Source organism: Malus domestica, chromosome 10 (genome assembly GCF_042453785.1).
Source record: "Malus domestica chromosome 10, GDT2T_hap1".
In the NCBI taxonomy this organism is placed as follows: Eukaryota; Viridiplantae; Streptophyta; class Magnoliopsida; order Rosales; family Rosaceae; genus Malus; species Malus domestica.
In genome coordinates this window covers 13,252,892-13,275,630 of record NC_091670.1, presented here as the reverse complement: position 1 = coordinate 13,275,630, position 22,739 = coordinate 13,252,892, and the positions used below count along the sequence as shown (strand labels likewise).

At 42.3% G+C, this 22,739-nt stretch overlaps 1 protein-coding gene across 1 annotated transcript; it reads right to left on the bottom strand.

Annotated features, from left to right (window-relative positions):
* Positions 1-16,943: 16,943 nt before the first annotated feature.
* LOC103454501 (probable carboxylesterase 5) lies at positions 16,944-18,301 on the bottom strand. Its single transcript, XM_008394087.3, has one exon. It carries the CDS (start codon positions 17,991-17,993, stop codon positions 17,091-17,093), a length of 903 nt encoding a protein of 300 aa, XP_008392309.1. The 5' UTR covers positions 17,994-18,301; the 3' UTR covers positions 16,944-17,090.
* Positions 18,302-22,739: the final 4,438 nt, after the last annotated feature.

The following is a 22,739-nucleotide window of genomic DNA, read 5'->3' as shown; positions in this document are numbered from 1 at the left end:
TCTTTCCACAGCTTTGATCTCGAACTGGTTTGGAATTCTGAGCGAGGAATATGAGAGTTCCTTGGTTTCAATTCAAACTCATTCTGCTGGGTTGATTTGATTGTGCAGTCTGCATTCTTCTCTGGTTGTTTCTTCTGCACGGCAGGCAGGCACGAGGTAGAGGTGTTGGTCTGTTTCTTTCTTTATTCTTTCCAAGTGCCCACCTCTTGCTTTCTTTCTCCTTGTCCCTAGCTGAGGATGAATTGGCAAATTGTCTCCACATGCTTCGAGGTATCATTTTCACTTCCCTTATCTTTTCCCCAGGCAGATAAGGTAGACGAAGAGGAAGCATAAGATGATGAAGATGAGTACTCGAGAGCAAGGCTAGGTAAGCAATCAGGAAGGGGTTCCAGGCAGTCGGTTCAAGATCGAAAGATTGATACCAAGTGTTGGCTGATTGCTCTCTTTCTCCTTGTCCTAAAACAATGACAAGAAGAAGGACAGGGAGAAAGCATGATATAAGATACTTTTGCTTTCAACCTTCATGATATGAAATAGTTTTTCTTTTGATGAGTTGTTTGCAGAGGTACCCCAAGGAATAAGGAACACTGAGTGACTCGAGAGGGTTTGTTGGAAAGGCATTCTCAAAGAAGAAGAAGGGTTATGTATGTCTGTCTTGCAATGGAGGGTGAAGGGTGACATTTATAGGAATTAATAACCGGTACTATTCTTTCACTCTATCAGCAATCATTGGATGATTTAATAGTAAACTTCACATGCTTTCTACTTCATAAGAGATCTTCGACAAATTGCCCGTAATTTCCGCAAGGCTGAGTGTGCATGTGACAGGCTCTGACACGTCTGGAAAAGTAAGAGCCTCTTTGATATCTGGAATTGGCGCTTCGACAAACTACCCATGATTTTCGCAAAGCTGACTCTGCATGTGACAGATGTTGACACGTCTGGAAAAGCATATGCCTCTCCGATATCTAGAATCGGCATTTCGACAAAGTACCCGTGATTTCCGCAAAGCTGACTCTGCATGTGACAGATGTTGACCCGTCTGGAAAAGCATATGCCTCTCCGATATCTGGAATTGGCGCTTCGACAAACTGCCCGTGATTTTCGCAAAGCTGACTCTGCATGTGACAGATGCTGACACATCCAGAAAAGCAGATGCCTCTCCGATATCTGAGCTTGCCTGTTCGATCTATGAAATCTCGTCGAGTGCAGAGGTTGCATGTGAGAAGTGCGGACAAATCTGGAAAAGAAGATTGGTCGTGGTTTCTGAGCAAGCCCAACTTTTGAGAAAGCTAGCGTCTCTTCGATTTTTGAGTTGGCCTCTTCGATTTCTGAGCTCACCTCTTCGATCTCTGAAATCCCGTCGAGTGCTGATTTTTATAAAGGTACGCAGGACGTTCAAAGCACACTTGAATTTTTACCTGTACAAACTCCCTTCTTGCACTTCTACGATCTTGACTTGTCCGACCTCTTCTTTCTTTAACACCTCTAAAAATGTCTGGCCCCTCCGACCGTCGTTTTGACTTGAACCTTGGTGAAGAGGCAGTCCTGCCTTCTCCAGACAACATATGGCGCCCATCCTTCATATCCCCTACTGGTCCCCTTACCGTTGGGGATTCGGTGATGAAGAATGATATGATAGCTGCGGTGGTGGCCAGGAACCTTGTCACTCCCAAAGATAACAGACTACTTGCCAAACGGTCTGATGAGTTGGCTGTTAAGGATTCTCTGGCTCTCAGTATGTTGTGTAGGTTCTGTGTCTGATATGGCCCAACGCCTATTTGCTCGAACCCGTCAAGTTGAATCATTGGCGGCTGAAGTGATGAGTCTCAAACAGGAGATTAGAGGGCTCAAGCATGAGAATAAAAAGTTGCACAGACTCGCACATAACTATGCTACAAACTTGAAGAGGAAGATTGACCAAATGCAGGAATCTGATGGTCAGATTTTACTTGATCATCAGAGGTTTGTAGGTTTGTTCCAACAACATTTGCCTTCGTCTTCTGGGGCTGTACCGTGTAATGAAGCTCAAAATGATCAACCTCTGATGTTTCCTCCTTCTGGGGCTCCGTCGACTGCTGAGGCTCCACGGACTACTGAGACTTCTCTTAAGCAGCCTTTGTGAAGGCTCCCTCTTGTAGCTTTTTTCTGCTAAATGTTCCTTTTTTTTTTATGAAAATGAATGTAAAAATACCTTGCATAACTGTCAATGTTTTAAAAATAAACCCACACCAAAAACAATTAAACAAGCAACAAATAAAAATGACAATCATGGCAAAATAAAACTACAGAAAAGGAAAGGTTTTTAGGAATGCAAAACCAATCGTGGAGCAATTCAAAAATCTTCCTTATTTGAATACATGGGTTGCCTCCCAAGAAGCACTTACTTTAACGTCTTCCAGCCAAATGAAACTTCCTTCTAAACTTGGATAGGGCCCATAGCATGGAATTGATCCTTGAATGGACGGTGATACTTGACTTGATCCGGCAATGGTTTAAATTCTAGTGTAGGTGCTTGAATCATCAAAATCAGCAAGTTAGTATATAATAAAATCGAAGTTGGAGAAGATGGCTTACTTGCTTGCTCCAACACAAACTTAATTACGAACACCACATCTTTGAAGGTTGCAGGGATATGGGACTTGGCCAGATTTTGTGTTTTGAGAGTTATGACTTGTCCCGTGTCATAAAATCCAATTTCTTTGGGAATTTTCGTCTCAAGTGTATCTTCTTTGATGAATTCTAGACATTCCCCATCCACTTCTTGCTCTTGATTTGTTGGAAAGGTTTCGAATATGCCTTTCTCACCCTCTTCTTCCTTGGATTGCATGATCCTGCAAGGAATAAAGACATTTGGTGAAATGGGGTCAGGACAAATTGAATTTAGGCTTACCTTGGTTATAGTGGACGGCATAGAAGGCATATGAAGCTGCGGCAAGGGTGGTTCTTCCCTTGCCATGGCCTTGTTATTCTCCTCTTCATCGAGTAGCAGCTGTTCATCCATGTTTTGGCTTGGTTTGGATGCCTTGGGTTCACCTCCAACCTCCATAGCACTTCCCAAAGTGATAGTATCATGGATTTCAAAATCTTCCTTCAAATTTTCAATAGTTGAGTTGGAGAGTTCACTTTGCTCTTGAATTTGTGCCATGAACTCCATAATCTGCCCAATTTGCTTTTCCAATTCTCCCGTCTTCTTGGCTTGATTTTGCATCTTTTTGTTTCCATTTTCTACTTCCTAGTTCAAAGAGGTGAGTAACTTATTAAGCATATCATTATCCAAAGACGTACCTGAATTGAATTGGGCAGATTGTTGTGGTGGCTATGATGGTTCATATGGCCAGTGATAGAACTCATCCGATGGCGGCAAATACTCTTCTTGTTGTGAGCCCTGCGTCAACGAGGTTAGTACATCAAGCATTTCATCATAACTCATAGGCATACTTGAATTTGATTGGAATTGTTGTGGAGGAGGTTGTGGTGGCTGCATAGGTCTTGAATAGAACTCCTCTTCTTGCTGCCAATATCAATCTTGTTGGAATTGTTGAGGTTCTCCCCACATGTAATCTGAATAATCTCTCCAATTCGAATTGTAAGCGTTAGAAAACATGTTGTCCCATGATTGGCTATGGCCTTGATAACCCCAAGCATCTTCATTCGTAGCGAATTGAGAACATTGATGAGTTGGATATCCTTGCCCATAAGACACACCATATGTTGGGACACTTTGCATTGTGATCCTTTCGGGATATTGTGACAATTGAGATGTAAGTTTCGCCAATTGAGCTTGAATGGTAGCAAAATTCATGTCTTACTTCTCTAGTACCTGAAATCAAGGAAACAAAACTAAATCAAATATCAAAAGTAAAACAAACAAAAAAACAAAAAACAAAAAAAAAACACAAACAGAAACAAAGTCAGTAACTAAAAACAAAAGACACGAAAATATACAAAAAGAAATAACTTAACACACAAATTAAACCCTCTTGTTGTCAAATTGTAGTATAAATGCAAGTAGGGATCGTTCTAAACCGGGGATTAGGAGGGCTTGCTAAAACCTCTAAACTGACTTAAAAACATATAAACAAAGTTAAAAACACTAAACTAGACTCAAAGAATTCAAAACAAACTCAAAGAACTCAAAACAAGCTAAAAACACTCAAATCTGCCTAAAAACACAAACTGGGCAGATTTGGACTCTAAACACACTTTTGGACGAATTTTGGTTTCAACTTGGCTCGAAATACTTAAAAGCACAAACTAAATCAGTTTCTAACTAATATGACTCAACAAGGTAAAGGGGGTTTTGGTTTTGATGAATTTGAAAACAAAACAAGTAAATTAAAGAACTAATGAAATCTGCACGAATTTGAGTAAATTGAATGAATGGAAGGCTAGCTAGGAGGTTCTTCTCCACACATGACACACTTGCAAACAAAATGATTTCCAGTTGCTTTTCAATTAACTACGAATTCTCAATGCCCCAGATTAACTGTGAATTGCACTAATTAACCCTCAGATTTTCCTAATTTCATTGAATTGGATGATTGCATACAACAACCTAAAGCATTCCCCACAGGTTCCCTACATGAATTGCATAATAGAGATACAAGCAAGAATCATTAAGTTCTATGAAAATCATAAGCATTGACGAAACACTTGTAACTATGAATTGCATGAAACTTATGCCAAGAATTTACTTAACACGGTTGTGACAAGCAACCTTCACTACTTGTGAATATAAGTTCATAACGATTAGGTGAAACTTCCTTATATCCTAGCATCAGATTTATGCATGAAAATTAAGCGTGCACTCTCAACCAACATACACAAATCAGTTTTAATTCAAATGGATAAGTAAATTGAAATCACAACTTATGAATCACAACTGAAAGTAATCAAATCATATTGCATGCATGAACATGGTTTCGAATTCCCCTCTAGCTAAGAGGGGTTTAGTTCCTCATACTCACAAAGCAAAGATAAACAAATTTAGACATTGAAAACAAAAGAATGAAAACACCTAAAAACGCTCCAACAATCCAACTTGAATGGAAAATACGTCCAAGGGTCCTCCTTCTTCTCTTTGTTGCGGCACAAGGTGTGGTTTGATGGATGAGTGGTAAATTATGGTGGTGGATGGATATAGACGAGTTATGGTGAAGGGTGGATGGGTGGATTGTGTTCTCTCTGGTTTTCTTCTCCCTTGTTATGGTGAAGGGTGGATGTATTTATAGGCTAGGGAAATGACCACCATCTAATTAAGGTGGTAATGATGAGTGTTGTGGTAATGAGTGGATGTAATGGGTGTGGTGGATGGATGTTTGGTAATGAGTGGATGTAATGGGTGTAGTGGATGAATGTTTGGTAATGAGTGGATGTAATGGGTGTAGTGGATGAGTGTTTGGTAATGAGTGGATCTAATGGTTGTAGTGGGTGGATGTTTGGTAATGAGTGGATGTAATGGGTGTAGTGGATGAGTGTTTGGTAATGAGTGGATGTAATGGGTGTAGTGGGTGAGTGTTTGGTAATGAGTGGATGTAATGGGTGTAGTGGATGAGTGTTTGGTAATGAGTGGATGTAATGGGTGTAGTGGATGGATGTTTGGTAATGAGTTGATGTAATGGGTGTAGTGGATGGATGTTTGGAGTTGTAGGTCAACACACTTGCACATACACATGCTGATTTTTAGCCTTCAAATCTTCAAAAACGTTCATCATCATGTCTCCATGCTTGCACTATCCAATCTTGACCCAAAAATGCTCCAAAATGCTCCAAATAGCACTTTGTTGCTAACTTTGTTATTTGAACCTACAAACACACGAAAATAGCTTAAAGTACTAAAATAACTAAAATTAAACTAAGTAAATGCCAAGAAACAAGCTAACTAAGTTGCATAAATATGCTCCTATCACAACACATACGAGAAGCTTTAGTTCTTGTCTTTGGAGTCGACCCATATACTGATATCGATGCAGCCAACCTTCCTTTCTCCATGGAGGACCTTCAATATTTACGATACCACTTCGAAGTCTTTTCGGCCGTTTCTCTCTTCGGCCTCACGGCCGATAAAATAACACGAGTTGCACGGTTGGATGCCTATCTCGACACCAGGGATGCCCGTATAATGTACCAAGAGCAAGCTCGTATCCTGGCATCAATCCCAGACATAATTCCGATTTCAGACACACCTGATGCACCTACACAAAATAAACAGGCTTCCGAAGAGACATTGTGGGAACAAACCATTAAAGAATGAGCAGATGAGTCTCTTAGTACAACTCTGACGGAAGCAGATGCCGCAGTCGGTGACTAGAAAAGGGAAAAGGCTGAAGAGGATGATCGTAACCCAATGGGCCCGTCGGTCCTGGATAACATGGAAATCAGTATGGTCCATGTTTTGCCCGCTGATTTTCAGTCGAGCACATCTCAACCGAATTTCCTCGATGGTGACGTAATTGCAGAAGAAGTCGGTCACATTGATTTTGTAACTATTACTGACGACGTGTCGACGACAAAAGATGACAACCTCAAAGCAGCTTTAGCCGAATTATTTCCTCGCTCATCATCGGCCAAACTTCATCATTTGAAGCCATTGTATGTAACGACCCATATCGAAGGGTATCCAGTCTCCAAAGTTTTTGTCGACTGTGGAGCCACTGTCAAATCATGCATGTAAACGTCATGAAGGCGTTACATCCCTCCAATGACGAACTTATTCCCTCCGGGATCACAATGAGCAGTTTCGTCGAAGACAAATCCTAAACCAAAGAGGTGTTTCCTTTAGCGGTAAATATTGCCGATCGTAATCGCATGACCGCATTTTTTATCGTCGACTCCAAGACTAAGTATAATGCACTGATCGGTCGAGACTGGATTCATCAAACCAGCTATATTCCTTCATCATTGTATCAAGTGCTTATTTTTTTGGACGGTAAATCGGTCGTTGTTCACCTGGCCGATAGTCAGCCCTTCGAAGCTAACATGATCCAAGCACGATATTATGATGACCACGTCGGCTACATCACCCTACAGGGTTTCAATGATGAAGGACGGCCGACTTAGATTTCTGTTCAAAAAGCTATCGAGGTTGGCGTCGAAACTGTCCACTAAGATTCAGCGAGACTCGGTTTAGCTAACTTCATCCCCGACCCCGATGTTTGACACCGATCGGGAAAAACGTCGGGCCGCAGTTTCATCTACTATGGAACGACTGCTGACTCATTGGTATACTATATCTAAGCAACCAAATTCGGGCGTTAACATCGTCGAGTACCTCATCGAATGAGATAATGGTCCTCTCTTATCTCTTGACAAAATTCAAGCTGCCCCGGTCGAGCTCGAAGACAATCGGCCACAAGTCAATGACCCCTTGGAAGAAATTAATGTTGGGGCGGCCGATGACCCACGGCCTTTATTTATTAGTGTTTTACTTCCCCAACCTATGAAAGCCGAACTTCGTGCCCTACTTGAGGAATTCAAAGATTGTTTTGCTTGGAGCTACCATGAAATGCCTGGCTTAGATTGCACTCTCATCGAGCATGAGTTACGTATTAAACCTGGGTGTAAACCTTTCCGTCAACCACCTCGACGCTTCTCGACCGAATTGCAACTCGATATCAAGGATGAACTGGTTCGGCTTTTGAAAACAGGGTTCATTCGGACAGCTCGATACGTTGAATGGTTGGCTAATAACGTTACTGTTTTAAAGAAAAGTGGTGCTTTGCGCATTTGCATTGACTTCAGAAATCTGAATCTGGCAACTCCCAAAGATGAGTATACAATGCCGATTTCGGATTTGTTAATCGATGCCGCGGTGAATCATGCGATCTTATCTTTTATGGATGGACATGCCGAGTACAACCAAATTTTCATTGCCAAAGCCGATGTGCACAAGACTACTTTTCGCTGCCCGGGGGCACTCGGCACTTACGAATGGGTTGTCATGCCATTTGGCCTCAAGAACGCTGGCGCCACATACCAACGGGCAATGAACACCATATTTCATGATTTAATTGGAACCATCGTCGAAGTCTACATTGACGATGTTGTAATCAAATCTAAACGCCGGTAGACACATCTGGATGATCTTCGACAAGCTTTCCTCCGTATGCGTCAACACAACCTTAAAATGAATCCTGCCAAATGTGCCTTCAGTGTATCGGCTGGTAATTTTCTCGGCTTCCTCGTGCATTACCGTGGGATTGAAGTGGATGAAAATAAAGCACGCGCAATCATCAATGCTCCACCCCCGACGACGAAGAAACAACTACAGTCCTAACTCGGTAAGATAAATTTTCTTTGCCGATTTATAGCTAACTCGGCGGGTAAAATGAAAGCGTTCTCTACGCTTTTGAAACTTAAGGACTCAGATAAATTTGAGTGGAAAGACGAGCATCAGGTGGCATTTACATAAATCAAAGTTTCCCTCACGACACCATCTGTCCTTGTTCCACCCCGGCGCGGTAGCCTCTCAAGCTATATATCTCGGTGATCAAAGAGTCCATCGGCTGCCTCCTCGCCCAAGACAACGAGGTCGGACGAGAGCAGGCTATTTTTTACCTCAGTCAAAATCTCAATCAACCGGAGATCAATTATTCCGCCGTTGAGAAGCTCTGTCTCGCCGTATTTTTCGCCGCCTCCAAGCTTCGGCATTACATGCTCCCATCGGTCACACAAGTCATTGCCCAGACCGACATCATCCGCTACATGCTCACCCGACCAATCGTAAAAGGCCGAATTGGGAAGTGGACAATGGCGTTGTCCGAGTTTAGCTTGCAATATGAGCCCCAGAAAGCTGTCAAAGGCCAGGCATTGGCTGACTTCCTCGCTCAACACCCTTCCCCTTACGGTTTTGGAGACATCGACGTCGAAATCGGCATGGTGGAAACGCGCGATAACTTCTGGATGATGTACTTTGACGGCTCAAGTACTTCATCCTCGGTCGGCGTTGGAATTGTCATTCAATCCCCAAACCACGATCGTTAGTATTTTTTGCTCAAGCTGGATTTTGAATGCATAAATAATCAGACCGAATACGAAGCCCTTATCATCGGCATGGGCATTCTTCATGACTTGCGGACAACCCGTGCCCTCATCCTCGGCGACTCTGAACTTGTGATTAACCAACTTAATGGGTCTTTTCGATGCATGAGTTGTACCCTGGCACCCTACCACATGGTTGCCAGCTATTTGGCCGAATCCTTTGACAGTATTACATTTGAGCATATTTTCCGGATCCATAGTACCGACGCAAACGAATTGGCTCAAATCACCTTCAGTGCACAACTCCTAGGGGGCAAGCTAGGCTGAGAAATACCGATGTTACGACAGCTATACCCGACCTTGGTTAACCAGCAAGTCCTCTGACGAGACAACGTGATACGCACCAGAGTCATGTTCTTACCTTCGTTATTAGACCGACAAGACCTTATAGATGTTTGCGCTGTCGAGGCAATACCAGATGATTAGAGAAAACCCATTATGTAGTATCTTGACAATCCCAATGGCAAACACAGTCGTAAGACAAGAGTTCACGCCACAAACTATGTCACGTACCAAAACGAGTTATACCGAAAGGGTGAGGATGGTCTGTTACTGTTATGCCTCGGCCCCTAAGAGAGTGCTCAAGCAATCACAGAAATCCATGAAGTGGTTTGCGGAGCTCATCAGTCCGAACGTAAAATACAGTGGTTGCTTCGACGACACTGTTATTTTTTGCCAAGAATATTAAAGGATTGTATCGAGTTCACACGAGGGTGCATACAGTGTCAGATTCATGGTCGTATACAATGGGTCCCGGCCGAGTCATTACATTCAGTCACTAAACCATGGTCGTTTAGAGGATGGGCCATGGACGTAATCGGCAAAATCACACCATCTTCCGGGGCTGCCAAGCACGCATGGATATTGGTAGCAACCGATTACTTCACTAAGTGGGTCGAAGCAAAATCGTATGTCGAGCTAACGTCTAAAGAAGTTCACGAATTTGTGGAAGAACACATTGTGACCAGATTCGGCGTACCAGAAACGATTATAACTGATAATGGTACAATCTTTACAGCCGAAAGGTTTAGAGAATATACGGCAAGTTTGATAATTCGGCTTGAACAGTCTACACCATATTATCCACAAGCAAATAGGCAGGCCGAGGCAAGTAACAAAGTGTTGATCGGCATTCTCGAGAAAATAATAAAAGAGAGGCCTGACATGTGGCATTTAAAGTTAAATAGGGCTTTATGGGCATATTGAACATCGCTCCGATCGGCGATTGGGACAACCCCGTATGCACTAACTTACGGACACGACGCAATGTTACCAGTCGAGCTAAGCATAAATTCGTTACGAATAATTGAACAAAGTAGTTTGTTTAGCGCCGACTATAATCAGTCCATGAGACAGGAGTTAGAAGACTTAGAAGAAGCGCGACTCGATGCTTATAACTTACTAGTGGCACAAAAACAGATTGCCGAGCGAGCATACAATCAAAAGGTCTGACAGAAAACATTTGGCGAAGGAGAATTAGTTTGGTAAACAGTGTTGCCCGTAGTAATTAAAGACCCTAGGTTGGGCAAATGGTTGCCAACTTGGGAAGGGCCTTTCGTCATACATAAGGTTCTCGGCAAAGGCGCATATCATCTTAGAGACTGGACTAGTTTAGTTCACAAATTGCCAATCAATGGGAAGTTTTTAAAGAAGTACTATCCGGTCACATGGGAAATGCAGGAATAGAAATTCATTTCATTAAGGTTGTTAGAAGAATACACAAATTGAGTTGATCGATCAGTTTACATTTAAATAAATTTAGGGTGAAGAAGGAAGAAGAGTGCCGAGAAGAGCCTTAAGCTCCAGCCACCGCACCTCGCCTATTATGACCTTAAACTGCCAATTCTTCTTGTCCATTTTCAACTGCTCGATTCGTTTTACGCTCGCCGCATACTCAGTCAAACAATCTCTGCCACCCGACTCGAAGTCTTTTACAATCTCGGAAGTAATAGCCGACCTTCGTTTTACCAATTCGGCTATTTGACGGTCGAGGTCGGCCAAAGCTTCCCCTTTCGTCTTTAAAGCATCAATTTTCAAACGAAGAGCGTCTTGGACGGCCATGGCAGCTTTCAGATATTGTTCAGCCCGAAGAGCATTCTCAAGAACACTAAAAGTCGCCCGAACTCGCTCTAAGGCAGACGACGCCTGAACGATGGCTCTAGCGCTCATTTAACCATCTGCGCCGAGGTCGTTTAGGCAGGCACCCAATAAATCAAGGCCTTTGCGTTCAAGGACTTGCGACGCAGAGAGAGACAAAACTTCTTGCACCCGAACCAGAGCAGTTGAATCGGCGAAGTCAGTTGTAGGGGCTGAAGGGCCAGTCGCTCCGGTGGTACTTGACAGGAGAGCTTTGAACTCGACTTCCCATGAAGCCTGCACACAAAACTTGGTTTAAGCTCAAGGAAATCACGAAAAAGGTAGCAAGAAGGTTTTATTTTTAAACCTGCTGGGAGAAGACTTCGACTATGTCTTTAGGATCGTTGCTCGAACCTAAAGAACTTAATGGCCGAGCCCAATATCTTAGATTGCTTCTCAATTCATGCGGCCGATGGAGGTTATCTACGTTCGAGGGCCACAGAGGCGGCCAAGAAATATAGATAACACCCTTCGGCGCATAAAATTTTCGATGAAAATAGTGTACAGGCACCTGACATTTAGTATTTTCCTGGTTTAGAGTTCTATGGCAGAGAAATAACCAAGGAAAGGCTGTAGGGGGTATTTACAAAGGCCGAAGTGGCTTCCTGCGGAGGAATATTAAGGTCCTGGTCCTGCGGATGAACGAGCGTTTCCGCCGTCGCTTCTGGCTCTCCTATAGGTCGTTTGCCATGGTCGGCCGTAGAGGGGCCGACTTGGACAGCCGTCTCGGACACAGGAGGAAGCACCTGACATTTAGTATTTTCCTGGTTTAGAGTTATATGGCAGGGAAATAACCAAGGAAAGGCGGTAGGGGGTACTTACGAAGGCCGAAGTGGCTTTCTGCAGAGAAATATTGAGGCCCTGATCCTGCGGATGAACGGGCATCTCCACCGCCGCTTCTAGCTCTCCGGCAGGACGTTTACCACGGTCGACCGTAGAAGGGCCGATTTGGACAGCCGCCTCGGACACAGGAGGAGGTTGACGGCGGGGTCGACAATGACTCGCTAGTCGAACCTCGTCACTCCCGTCGCTCTCTTCCAAAACGAAGGCTGAAGGTTTTGGATTTTCAAGATAAGTGCCCTCGGTCACAAGGACTGCTTCTTCCGGGACGGGTGCAGCCTCGACCGGCGGAACAACAACTGGGTCACCGACTTTAGAAACAGGCCTTTGCACCCGACTGACGGAACAACAACTGGGTCACCGACTTTAGAAACAGGCCTTACTTGGACTGTTTCTTCGGCCGGAATTGACCGTTTCTCAACTAAAGCTTGGGTGATGGGGGGAGAAGGGGAAACACTGGAGTCGTCACCCCCGTAGTTTGACTGGAGATAACGTGAATCTCCTGTTCCCTTTTCTTCGCCAGCTTTTTGACCCGTTTGGCGGGCCGAGGGGCTTCAATGGCCAGCTCGACCTCTTGGCAAGGCCGTTTGCTCAGCACGGCCTGCACAGCAATCTTGGCCCTCTTGGAAACGACCGACTTTTTCTCGGCCGTAGCCGCAGTAACCACTTCCACCTTTTTCAATGACCGACTGCCTGTAAAAGTAAAAGCAAATCAGCAAAGCCGATCAGTAGTTCAAAATTGAAGGAAGAGGGTAGAAATAAATTGTTACCTTGGGGTTAGGGGCAGGAGCCTTCTTAGGTCGATCATCAAAGACTTTGTTCAGAACGGTTTCGACTGAAACACCAAAAAACTGTTGGGTATACTCTTCCCACCAATCACCAAAGGTGTCAGTGCAAAGAGGTTCTGGAGTGACTGGTTGAAGACGGAATTTTTTGCACCACTCCTGGAACTCTCTTTTGGCGTCATTGCATTCCTTCTCGGAAGAGCCAGGTTCGCGTCCGCGACTTAGGACGGACCGTGAGAAGAGAAGAGAGACTGGGCAACCTTGGAGGTAGCCAAGCTGCCGAGCGAGGAAGTTGGGATGATACACTTCCCAACCCGCTCGGTAACCATCACAGCCGAGAGGCAGATCGCGGGCAAGCACGAAAGACCCCCAGGATTGATAAAGGTCGGCATCTTCGTCCATGCCCCATGCTGATGTAAGAAGTCTGATCGACGAAGGGTACTCTCGATGACGGCAGATCAAGAACTCGTCATCAGAAAGGTCGTCAAGAGCGAAAAAGTATCTGAACACTTCTTCGGCTTAGTGAGGGGGGATTGGCCGAAAAGCCAGCTGAAGGTCGAGCGCTTCCTTAGGCGAGAAATCGGCAATCGTTGGCCGAAGAGGAGCAAAGTAGACCTGCAGCCAGAGTTGGAAGACTCAGAGGGGACCATTTCTGCTGCGGATCGACTTTATCTAGGGTCGTTTCGGCCAAGCAGCGTAGGAGATGGGCGAGAATGGCCGAGCTGAGTGCTAGAGTGTGACCGCTAGCTAGGGCTTCGGCCACTGGCATATTCTCGACCAGACACATATTAGATTTGGTACAACAGATAAATTTGTTGTACCAATAGAAGAGGAAAGCCTCGTGTTCTCCTTCTCACAGAGTTTTTTCTCCTCGGCCAGCAAAATGGAGATAAAGGGTGTTATAGTTGAAGAAGTTCTTGTGAAGCTTGTGAACCTCTTCATTCGAGGGTATTTGGCCTTCACCGCTTAGCGTCTCAAAGGTTAGGATTCCAGTCGGGGAAGTCCCCAAAATGGCAGTGAGATCAAGGATGGTGGGGCCAATGGGGCCGAGAGGGAGGACCATAGTGTTGGTGTGGTCGAACACTAGAAGCATAAGGCCGTCAGGAGAAGCTCTTTGTCCAGGATGACCTCCATGGACGAGAGGCGAATGGCGTCGTAAATGCCGAGGATTTTCCATTGCTCGCCAAAGAGCTTTTCCATTCGTACAACCCAGGCTGCCCAGGTTGTAATGGTCGAGGGCCAAGAGCCTTGAGGCCTCGCCACATCCCACTTCGGCCATTCAAACCCTTGTAGCAAGGGTGACAGGCATTGCTTCTGGAGAAGCCCAGTGATGGTCGATGGTACTGCCGCTTTAAAGAGCGGACCCAAGATTTGATGAGGGCTGCTCATGTCACTTTCGAACCGTATGGTTTTGATCGAACTTCGATCAATAATGTTCTGACATTGATTGCATTCCTTGGAAAGCTTGGAAAGCCATTGTAAGGGGATTAAAAGAATGCGAGACGAAATGAGCTTTTCTGGGTTGGGAGATTTGAAGACGAAGATCCAGAAGGAATGAGTGTACCAGAGAGCAATGGCAAGAATTTCAGAAAATTTGAAAGCGTAAAGTACAAATGAGAGAATTTCACTATTTATAAAACGGTGGAAGGAAGGGCAATCGTTCGAAATTCAAAATGAAGGGTAAAATCAACCGAGAAATTCACTAATCATTATGAACATTTAGAAAATCCAGTTGAGAAGACCGAGGGTTTCGTGTTTCGAGGACGCACGATTGCGTGGGGTGGCGAGATTTATGGTGAAAGATGTTTTGGCGTCTGCACAATGCTGAATGGTTCGTAGATCGAGACGGTATGGTTGTGTTCAGCAACGAGGTCATGATGATATGACGGTTCAGGGAGCCGCACGCTTTAAACGTCATTATTGGGGATTAGCCGTATAAAAGGATGCCACGTGGTGTATTGGTTAGCAGGATCAAGATCGTGCAATCGTGCTCAATAAATGCGCCTCAGGAATAAGTGTATTTGGATTTTGAGTTTTAATTTCGCTTCTTCAAGGCCGGAGCTCGACCAGAGGATTCAGGCCGAGGACCTCAGAAGCAAGGGGGCAATGTTTGGGCCCAAAATATCAGTTTGGACCGAGTATAGAATTATTCTCGGCCCAACGTTTAGTTCTAGATCGGTTAGGTCATGGGCTTCCGAACCTGGGTCGGTTAAGCCATGCTGCAAGACGAGTCGAATCCTAGTGCAATGAGAAGTCTCGGCAAGATTAATGACCCAGAAGTGAATCCGGCTTAATAAAGGACTAGGTTCACAGTTATGGTAAAAATAGGACTGGTCGAGTTGGTATTTGATCAGGAGAAGAAGTCCTAATCCGGGTAGGGTTTTAACTCGACCGTGGAGGTATCCAGTGCTATAAATAGAGGAGGTTGTCCATCATTCAACCCCCCTCCAATTCAACACACAACTGCCCTGCGCAAATTCTCTCAACAACTTTGAGATTTTTATTTTCTCTTTTCGCTGACACATTTTCCGTTGGCATCAACAGCACTGTGAAAGCAACCAGTGATATCTTAAGTCGGCATAGATAGCTCTGTCACCTTAGAATCAGACGATCTCGTATCATCTTCCGTTGGCATCAACAGCACTGCGGCGATGACGGTTGGTTACCTATCCAAGTCTCGGTCGAGAAGGATTTTCGAATCCTTATTGATTGAGGTCATCTCATTAGCCTTCTCGGCGAAGTGAGGTGTTACAGTTTACTGAGCTCGGCGCATTGCACGCCGAGTTATTTTATGATTGGATACTCTCAAGTGGGATTTAGAGTTCGGCATTCAGACGGCCGAACCACGTTCACTATTAAGACTTATATTCGCTTTGAATATTTGTGCCCTTACACTTTAGTGTCGATTCGGCGTGAGTTTACTCTGACGAATAACATCACTGTGACCGAATCCGACGACGGCGATTCGTGAACTTCGTAAAGAATAGTAGCCTTGTCTTCAGATTCAAGAACCCAAGAGGCCGAGACGTGTTCCTTCCTCGGTCGTAATCGCAAGACGCAGAAAGCAGCCGCGCACCCAACGCAACATCAACAAATTTACTCCTCGGTCGAGCTCGGCTGACGAGTTGGCACGCCTCGCATTCACCGAAGGACGTAGTTAGCTTATAGATTACTCGGCCTACGCGCCACATAGTCTTGGTAGTTTTTAGGGTTAACAGAATGTGATTATATAAATCCTAGTATATCTTGGAATATCTCTTGTATTCCTATTAAAAGTTTATTACATATTAAGAGTTGTAATCCTAAAAGGGTGAGGAATTAACCTTCTCTACTACTATAAATAAATGCACAATGGGGTGGAAAAGAACACACCCACAATTATACATCTATCTCTTCTCTCTGCTATTGCCGCACCTACAACAATAATTGTGTTTTCAAGCTTTCATTTTTTTGATAAATTAAAAAACTCTCCCGACAAAGCTAATTTTATCGGTAGAGAAAAATTGTGCAAACAAAATGCGTGTCGACAAAGGATGAAGATCCCATCCAGACCTAAACGGTGGGATTCCAAGGATCCTCATATTTTAGCCGTTCATCATATATTGTGCGGTCAGAAATCATTTGAATTGTATTTTTTTTAATTAAACACAAATAGTACCTGACGAAAATTGACCGTACGATATACAATGAACGGCTAAGATGTGAGGATCTCTAAGATCCGTCGACAAACACATCTTGTTGGCTAAAAGGTACATTTCGGAGGCTTAAAAATCATTTTTTGACGAATTGTCAGGGCTTAAGAATGGGGACAAAATATGTTTTATCAGGAAAGAACCACTCAATATAGAAATGGCCAACAAATTTTTTCGTCCAGAAAGACTCTAAAGAGTGGTGTATTCAATTAGGAATTTGAGAGATTTCAATGGATTTATAAATCCATGTATTTTTATGGAGTCTAATTAATTTGTAAATATTCTATGTAAAATTTTAATTCAGTTCCTTTGAAATCTCATCGTATGTGAGGCCAATCTCATCGCATGGAGCACCGCTTGCAGATCGACATGGACCGCGGATGAGAATGCTGGGATCTTCCATGCTCCTGCCCCCACGAAACCCCCTCCACCAACCTTGTCTGGCAAATTTGTCGCACTGAACCCAACCATCCTCCATTATTTCTATTAGTAGATTACATAACGACAACACAACGATGATATAATAAACACTACGATGAAATGTTAAAATAAGTTTATTACAGATGTCAAGGCACATGGCAGCAAGGTAAGGTAACTACTTTTGGTTGATGAAGGATCCAAATTTTTTCACCAAGTCCGCAGCATTCTCACAGTCCGAATTGAACAAGTGAAACACATGTCCTTCACCATGCTCCACCACGTCGACACTCCCGCCCCACTCACTCTTTTTCAGGTCCTCATAGTACAGCTGGCCCGCCCCTCTCAGATGGTCTCCCGCCGCGAAAAATATCAACATCTTCCCGCAAGCTAGCCTTTTGAAATCCTCTGGGGGCGGCCTCAGCCTACGATCCTCCAACCCACCGTTCTCCGTACACATGTACAGAAACATTTGGTCGTCCTCCTCCAAGCCCCCAAAGAACGGATGCACCAGCACAACTCCACCAATCTTCAAATCCGGTTGCCCGAGGGACCCGACCCGGACAGCCAAATAGTGCGACAAATTTGCTCCACCGCTGTCCCCGCCTATAAACAACCGGTCAAAGTCAGCATACTTGTTTAACCACGACTCGGTTCCATCCCCACTAGCGTGGGACGCGAGCCATTTGAGCGCCGCCCATGAGTCTTCATAGCAAGCGGGTACGGGGCGATCCGGGAACAACCCGTATTCGACGGACACTACGATTGCGTGGGCTTCAGCTGCCAATCGGCCGACGAAGTTGTGATAAATAGGAGAGAAGGCAGACTCGAAGATAAACCCACCGCCGTGGAGGTAGAGGAGAACGGGGAGCTTTTGGGCCGGGTCGTGGATCTTGGGAAGGAAGATACGGGCAGAAACGGCGGGTTCGGGTTGAATTGTGACGTCCTTGGATTGCACACCAGTGATTGCGTCAGTCGAAGGGGGGACCTTTTGTGTCTTGTAGAATATTTCTATGCGACCGTCTTTGTACACCCGGAAGAAGCGAAATTCACGAGCAATCTCGTCGTTGATTGGCTCCATCTTGGACAAGAGAAGGAGGTTGCAGGGGCTAAAAATTTTAGGTTTTATCTAAGGGTTGAAGATGATTTGAGAGAGTGAGATGGGTTAATGGGAGGGACTTGGACAAAATTGTGGGGTTTAAAAAGGAAATGGAGCAACTTGCACATAAAGTGGTAATCCTTGTTCAAAAAATAGGGATTAGATCGTCCAAAGTTTGGGTTGTTGGGATTTGTCATTGTGTTTAAAAAACGATATTATATACATTAGGAGGGAATTATAGTATTAGCTTTACAATAAACTAATAATAATGTGATTTAAATTCATCTTTTTGGCAACAATCGAGCTTAAGATCTCTTACTTACAAATTAAGAGCAATAGTAATTACATTAATATTAGTATAAGGTAACTGCATGATTTTTTAGCTAATCATAAAGATGAATGCCGGCAATCTTTTCATTTTACCCTTTCTATATGTATCTTATGAAGTTATTTTTTAAGCCACCTTTTAAAGATAAGTTATGCCAAAAAGTAATGAAATTTGAAATTGTTTAGTTAGTTAATGGTTAGACAATAAATAGACGAGCGATATTGTTCAGCTAAACATTGAAAGTTTGACAACTTTAATCAAGTACATAAACGATTTTCTAATTCGGTTGGTTTTTAGCAGAGTTGATTTTTTTTTTAAATGAAGTAGAAAATAAACGATTTCGATTATGTACAACATTACAAGATGAGAAGAAAAACCATAAATGTAGAATAGAAGGTCCGACTAAGAAGGTTTAGCATCTAGTCTTGTAATTGGCAATAGTGTTCATAATTCGATATAAACTACGGGTTTGTATTAGTTAATTATATATGTTCTATCCTGGCCAAAAGAAACAACAGCAACAACCAAAACAAGTGAAGAAAAACTGAAATTAATGGTGTCTATCAGTTCAAGTTGGCGAGTTAACAAAAGGGTCTATCCACACATCATTTTTTTACTTCTCACATCCTTTTATTAATTTCTGTCAATTTTTTTTTAGTACATCGATATTTTTACAATAAGGGGAGGGGGAGTTTGGCTAAGCCACACAATGGGCAGCCTAATTTGGTATCGAATTCGTCATCCGCAAGATTCGAACATAAGACTTCTCTCACTTTTAAGCGAAGAGGAATACCACCAAACCGTAGTACTGAGTGACTATTAATTTCTGTCATTTGATTTTCTTCAATTTATTCAATCCGACAGCTAAATATTAAAAGGATGTGTAAAAAGTTAAAAATTGTGTGTTGATAGCACACCCCTAACAAAAGAGTGAGCCCTACAACCCATGTTTGCCGAAGCCAACATATAGCACTAAGAGTAAATGAGTCCGTTGATATGAGAAATCATTTTCATTATCTTTGTTTTAGTTCTGTACTTAACCACCAAGATAGGCTATTGGCCGATTTTGATTATTTAATTACTAGGAAAATAAAACATTGAAAAATTAAAAATTAATAAGATACCATGTCAACAAGATGACGTGTTGACGTTGATTCTATTCCTGTCACTTATGGCGTTATTGGTCTTTTTCTGAAGAAATTCTAACGTACGTGACCTGAATTATCTGGCTTATTTCATCCAAACCTTTCTACACGCACTCATGTGCATACGGAAGACTTTTTTTTACATCACGTTAAGAGCGGCATGTAGAATTATTTTTTCTTTTTGCATTTGTTCACGCATAAAGGCTTCTTATAGTTACAATATGTCAAGCACGCCGTACAATGATTAATTTTAATATTTGTACTTGTCAAAAGACATAATTTCATTTTAATTTTTTTAGCTAAACATTTGTATAAATTTTTGCACCTTTAGATTTAAATTAAGATACTGCAAGTCTCACAATTTGAAAAGAGAAAGCAGATAAACAAAATGAAGCTAAACATGATATTCCTGATCAATCTCCCATATCACAAATGCCACAAAAATTGAAACTTTATGTCCAAATGATTGCAAAAAAAAGTCACATATGCATACACCATTTAATTAGGATCATTTTGATTCCAGTCCCTATTCAACCTAATTGTTAGAATGAGACCTTCTTTGTCTAAATAGTTTGATTGAGGTCCCTAGCGTCATTTGAGAGATTGAACTCGTACATTTATGTATTCAATACCCCACAAATACAAATAACATTTTTACAATATAATAATTACTTTAAAATCAATAATAAAGTAATATTATTCTTCACATAATTCTAACAAAAAAGTAATGTACCCCATAATTATTAATTTATTTGAAAAATAAATATTGGCATATTATAAAAAATAAAATAAATACATGTAATTATCGGAGTAAATGAACCACACATAAAAACAACCTCAATATACAAATAGAAAACTAACCCTCTGTCTAAAAAAAATCACAATAAAATTACAAACTTGAAGTCCGAATTAGTCACAGAACATATACAAAATATATGTCTTATATTCGGAAACATTGTTCATAATTCCATATAAACTACAGGTTTGTATTAGTCAATTGTAAATGTTCTTTCTTGGCCAAAAGAAACGGAATAGGAGTCTCTCCCTCTTAATCTCTCTCCCCTCCCATCTTCTCTTATTTAAACGATTACTATTAAATAACGTCAACATTTTATTTTAAATTTTTTATATAGACAAAAATACAAAAAAGAGAGTGTGAAAGAGGGAGGAAAATAGACGGTAATAGAACGGGAGAGAATTCTACTTTGAAATAACAACAACAACAATAACAAAAAGTGAAGAAAAACTGAAATTATTGACTTGACGAAATAATTGAGTCCTATAACATGTATTAACAGTTCAAGTCCTTTGGGAATCTTTTGTTTTTGTCTTAGCATGTCAGTCCAGATGCAATGATGTCAAAGAAAGGATGGATTCCATGTTTCGAAGAAAACAAACAGAAAGCAGATAATATTAATAGGATATAACTGAAATTATTGACTTGACGAAATAATTGAGTCCTATAACATGTATTAACAGTTCAAGTCCTTTGGGAATCTTTTGTTTTTGTCTTAGCATCTCAGTCCAGATGCAATGATGTCGAAGAAAGGATGGATTCCATGTTTCGAAGAAACCAAACAGAAAGCAGATAATATTAATAGGATATATGGTGGGATGCCGCAATCCACATGGGATGTCTGGTGGTGCCTATGAGTACCGCAGAAGGCAATTCAATCATCTCAATTTTGCTTTAATAAATTATCATGATCAGCGGTTCTCAAAAAAAATAAAAATTAAAAAAAAAATATCATGATCAGCTAGTGGATAATCCACTTTGAGAAATGGCACCGTCCCACTGTTTCTTAGTACTATTCTCTTGTAAAAGATAAAACTTAGCCTAGTTTTTCTTTCTGTTAATTTGTTGTAATCATTTGTTAGTTTGTTGAGTTAGTTTGGCTAAGTTTGTTATGGTAGTTAGGCTGAGTTGGTAGCATAAGTGTGTGTGTTTGAACCCGATTTTACACTATAGGTCCGAGCAATCAAGGATCGAGGTCGTAGAATAAGTAAAATTCTGAGTCGTTGGATTGAAAGAAGATTGAGATGATTTCTTAATAATTTATCTAGATATTATTATGATTTTAATCATAATAAAATTATCTGAAGAATTATTGAAAATTCTATATATACTAAAACCCAAACTTCTGGTTACTGTTCTAGGGCAGTGGGCGGACCAAAATGCCCCTCAATTTGTTTGTTAAGCCAATTTTTTGCCATCTTTTCTATAGTTAAATGATTTCCTTGCCCTCTGAGGCCATGCGTTCATCCTCTCCCGTTTCCATTGTCAACTTTTCCTTATTTTGATTGACTCCTGCTCTCCCCGTCTCCCTCCTCTCCTCACTCTTCTCTGCACCAAGCTGCTCGATTTAGAGCTTCACCATATCTCTTCGAATCAAGGTCTCTATTTCTCTCCCTATTTTCCCAATCTAGGTTTCCCTCTGTCTCTGTGGAAAACCCCTAGATCTGGCCACTGCCGGAGAATCGAAGCTCCGCCCTTCGAGCTTCAATCTGCCTTGCCGATCGCCTCCTCTCAACGCCTCCACCTAAACTCCTCTAGTAAATTTCCCAACTTTTCCCCCAATTCTTTTTTCTCTCTATTTCTGAGTAAGAAAGTATGATGCTCAAGTTCTTTCAATTTTTTTATTTTTTTTCTTTTTAATTTGAACTGTGAAGATATTTTACATTATGGATTCACTTAAAGATGGTAGAGAGGTATGAATCTAGCAACCCACCTTTTTTGTTGAAGATTTGAATCGACTGAGCGATAATGGTGTGTAGAGAACTTGGTTAGTACAAACTGCTCTTAGACCATCTGCAAAATGTTTTTAGTTAAATAGTTGTTAGGACCATATGGTTTGGGCCCTTTAGCGCTTCCTCTCAGCCCATGCTTGTCAGCCTTTAACTAAGTTTTGCTCAAGGCCCAGCCTGTTTGTGCTAGGGTTCCCTTTTCAGATTGAATATAAATAATGTGCTGTAATCTGAGAAAGGCTATGAATGAAAATGACTCTTCTTTCCTCCTTGTTCTATTCTCTTCCTTTCTCCTTTATAATTTATGCACTGTTTGTCAATTTACTGTCTTTCTCTGTTTTTGGACTGATTAGGCATACCAATTGGTATCAGAGCCCGTCATTCGATGGGCAAGAACACCTAGTCCGCCACCTCCTCGGACCCGGATGCCGTCGCCGCTGCGATGGACTCTCGCCATGAGCACCTCCACTCTCAAGTGGAAGGCGTCTGCGATTCCCTTACAGCTCTTGA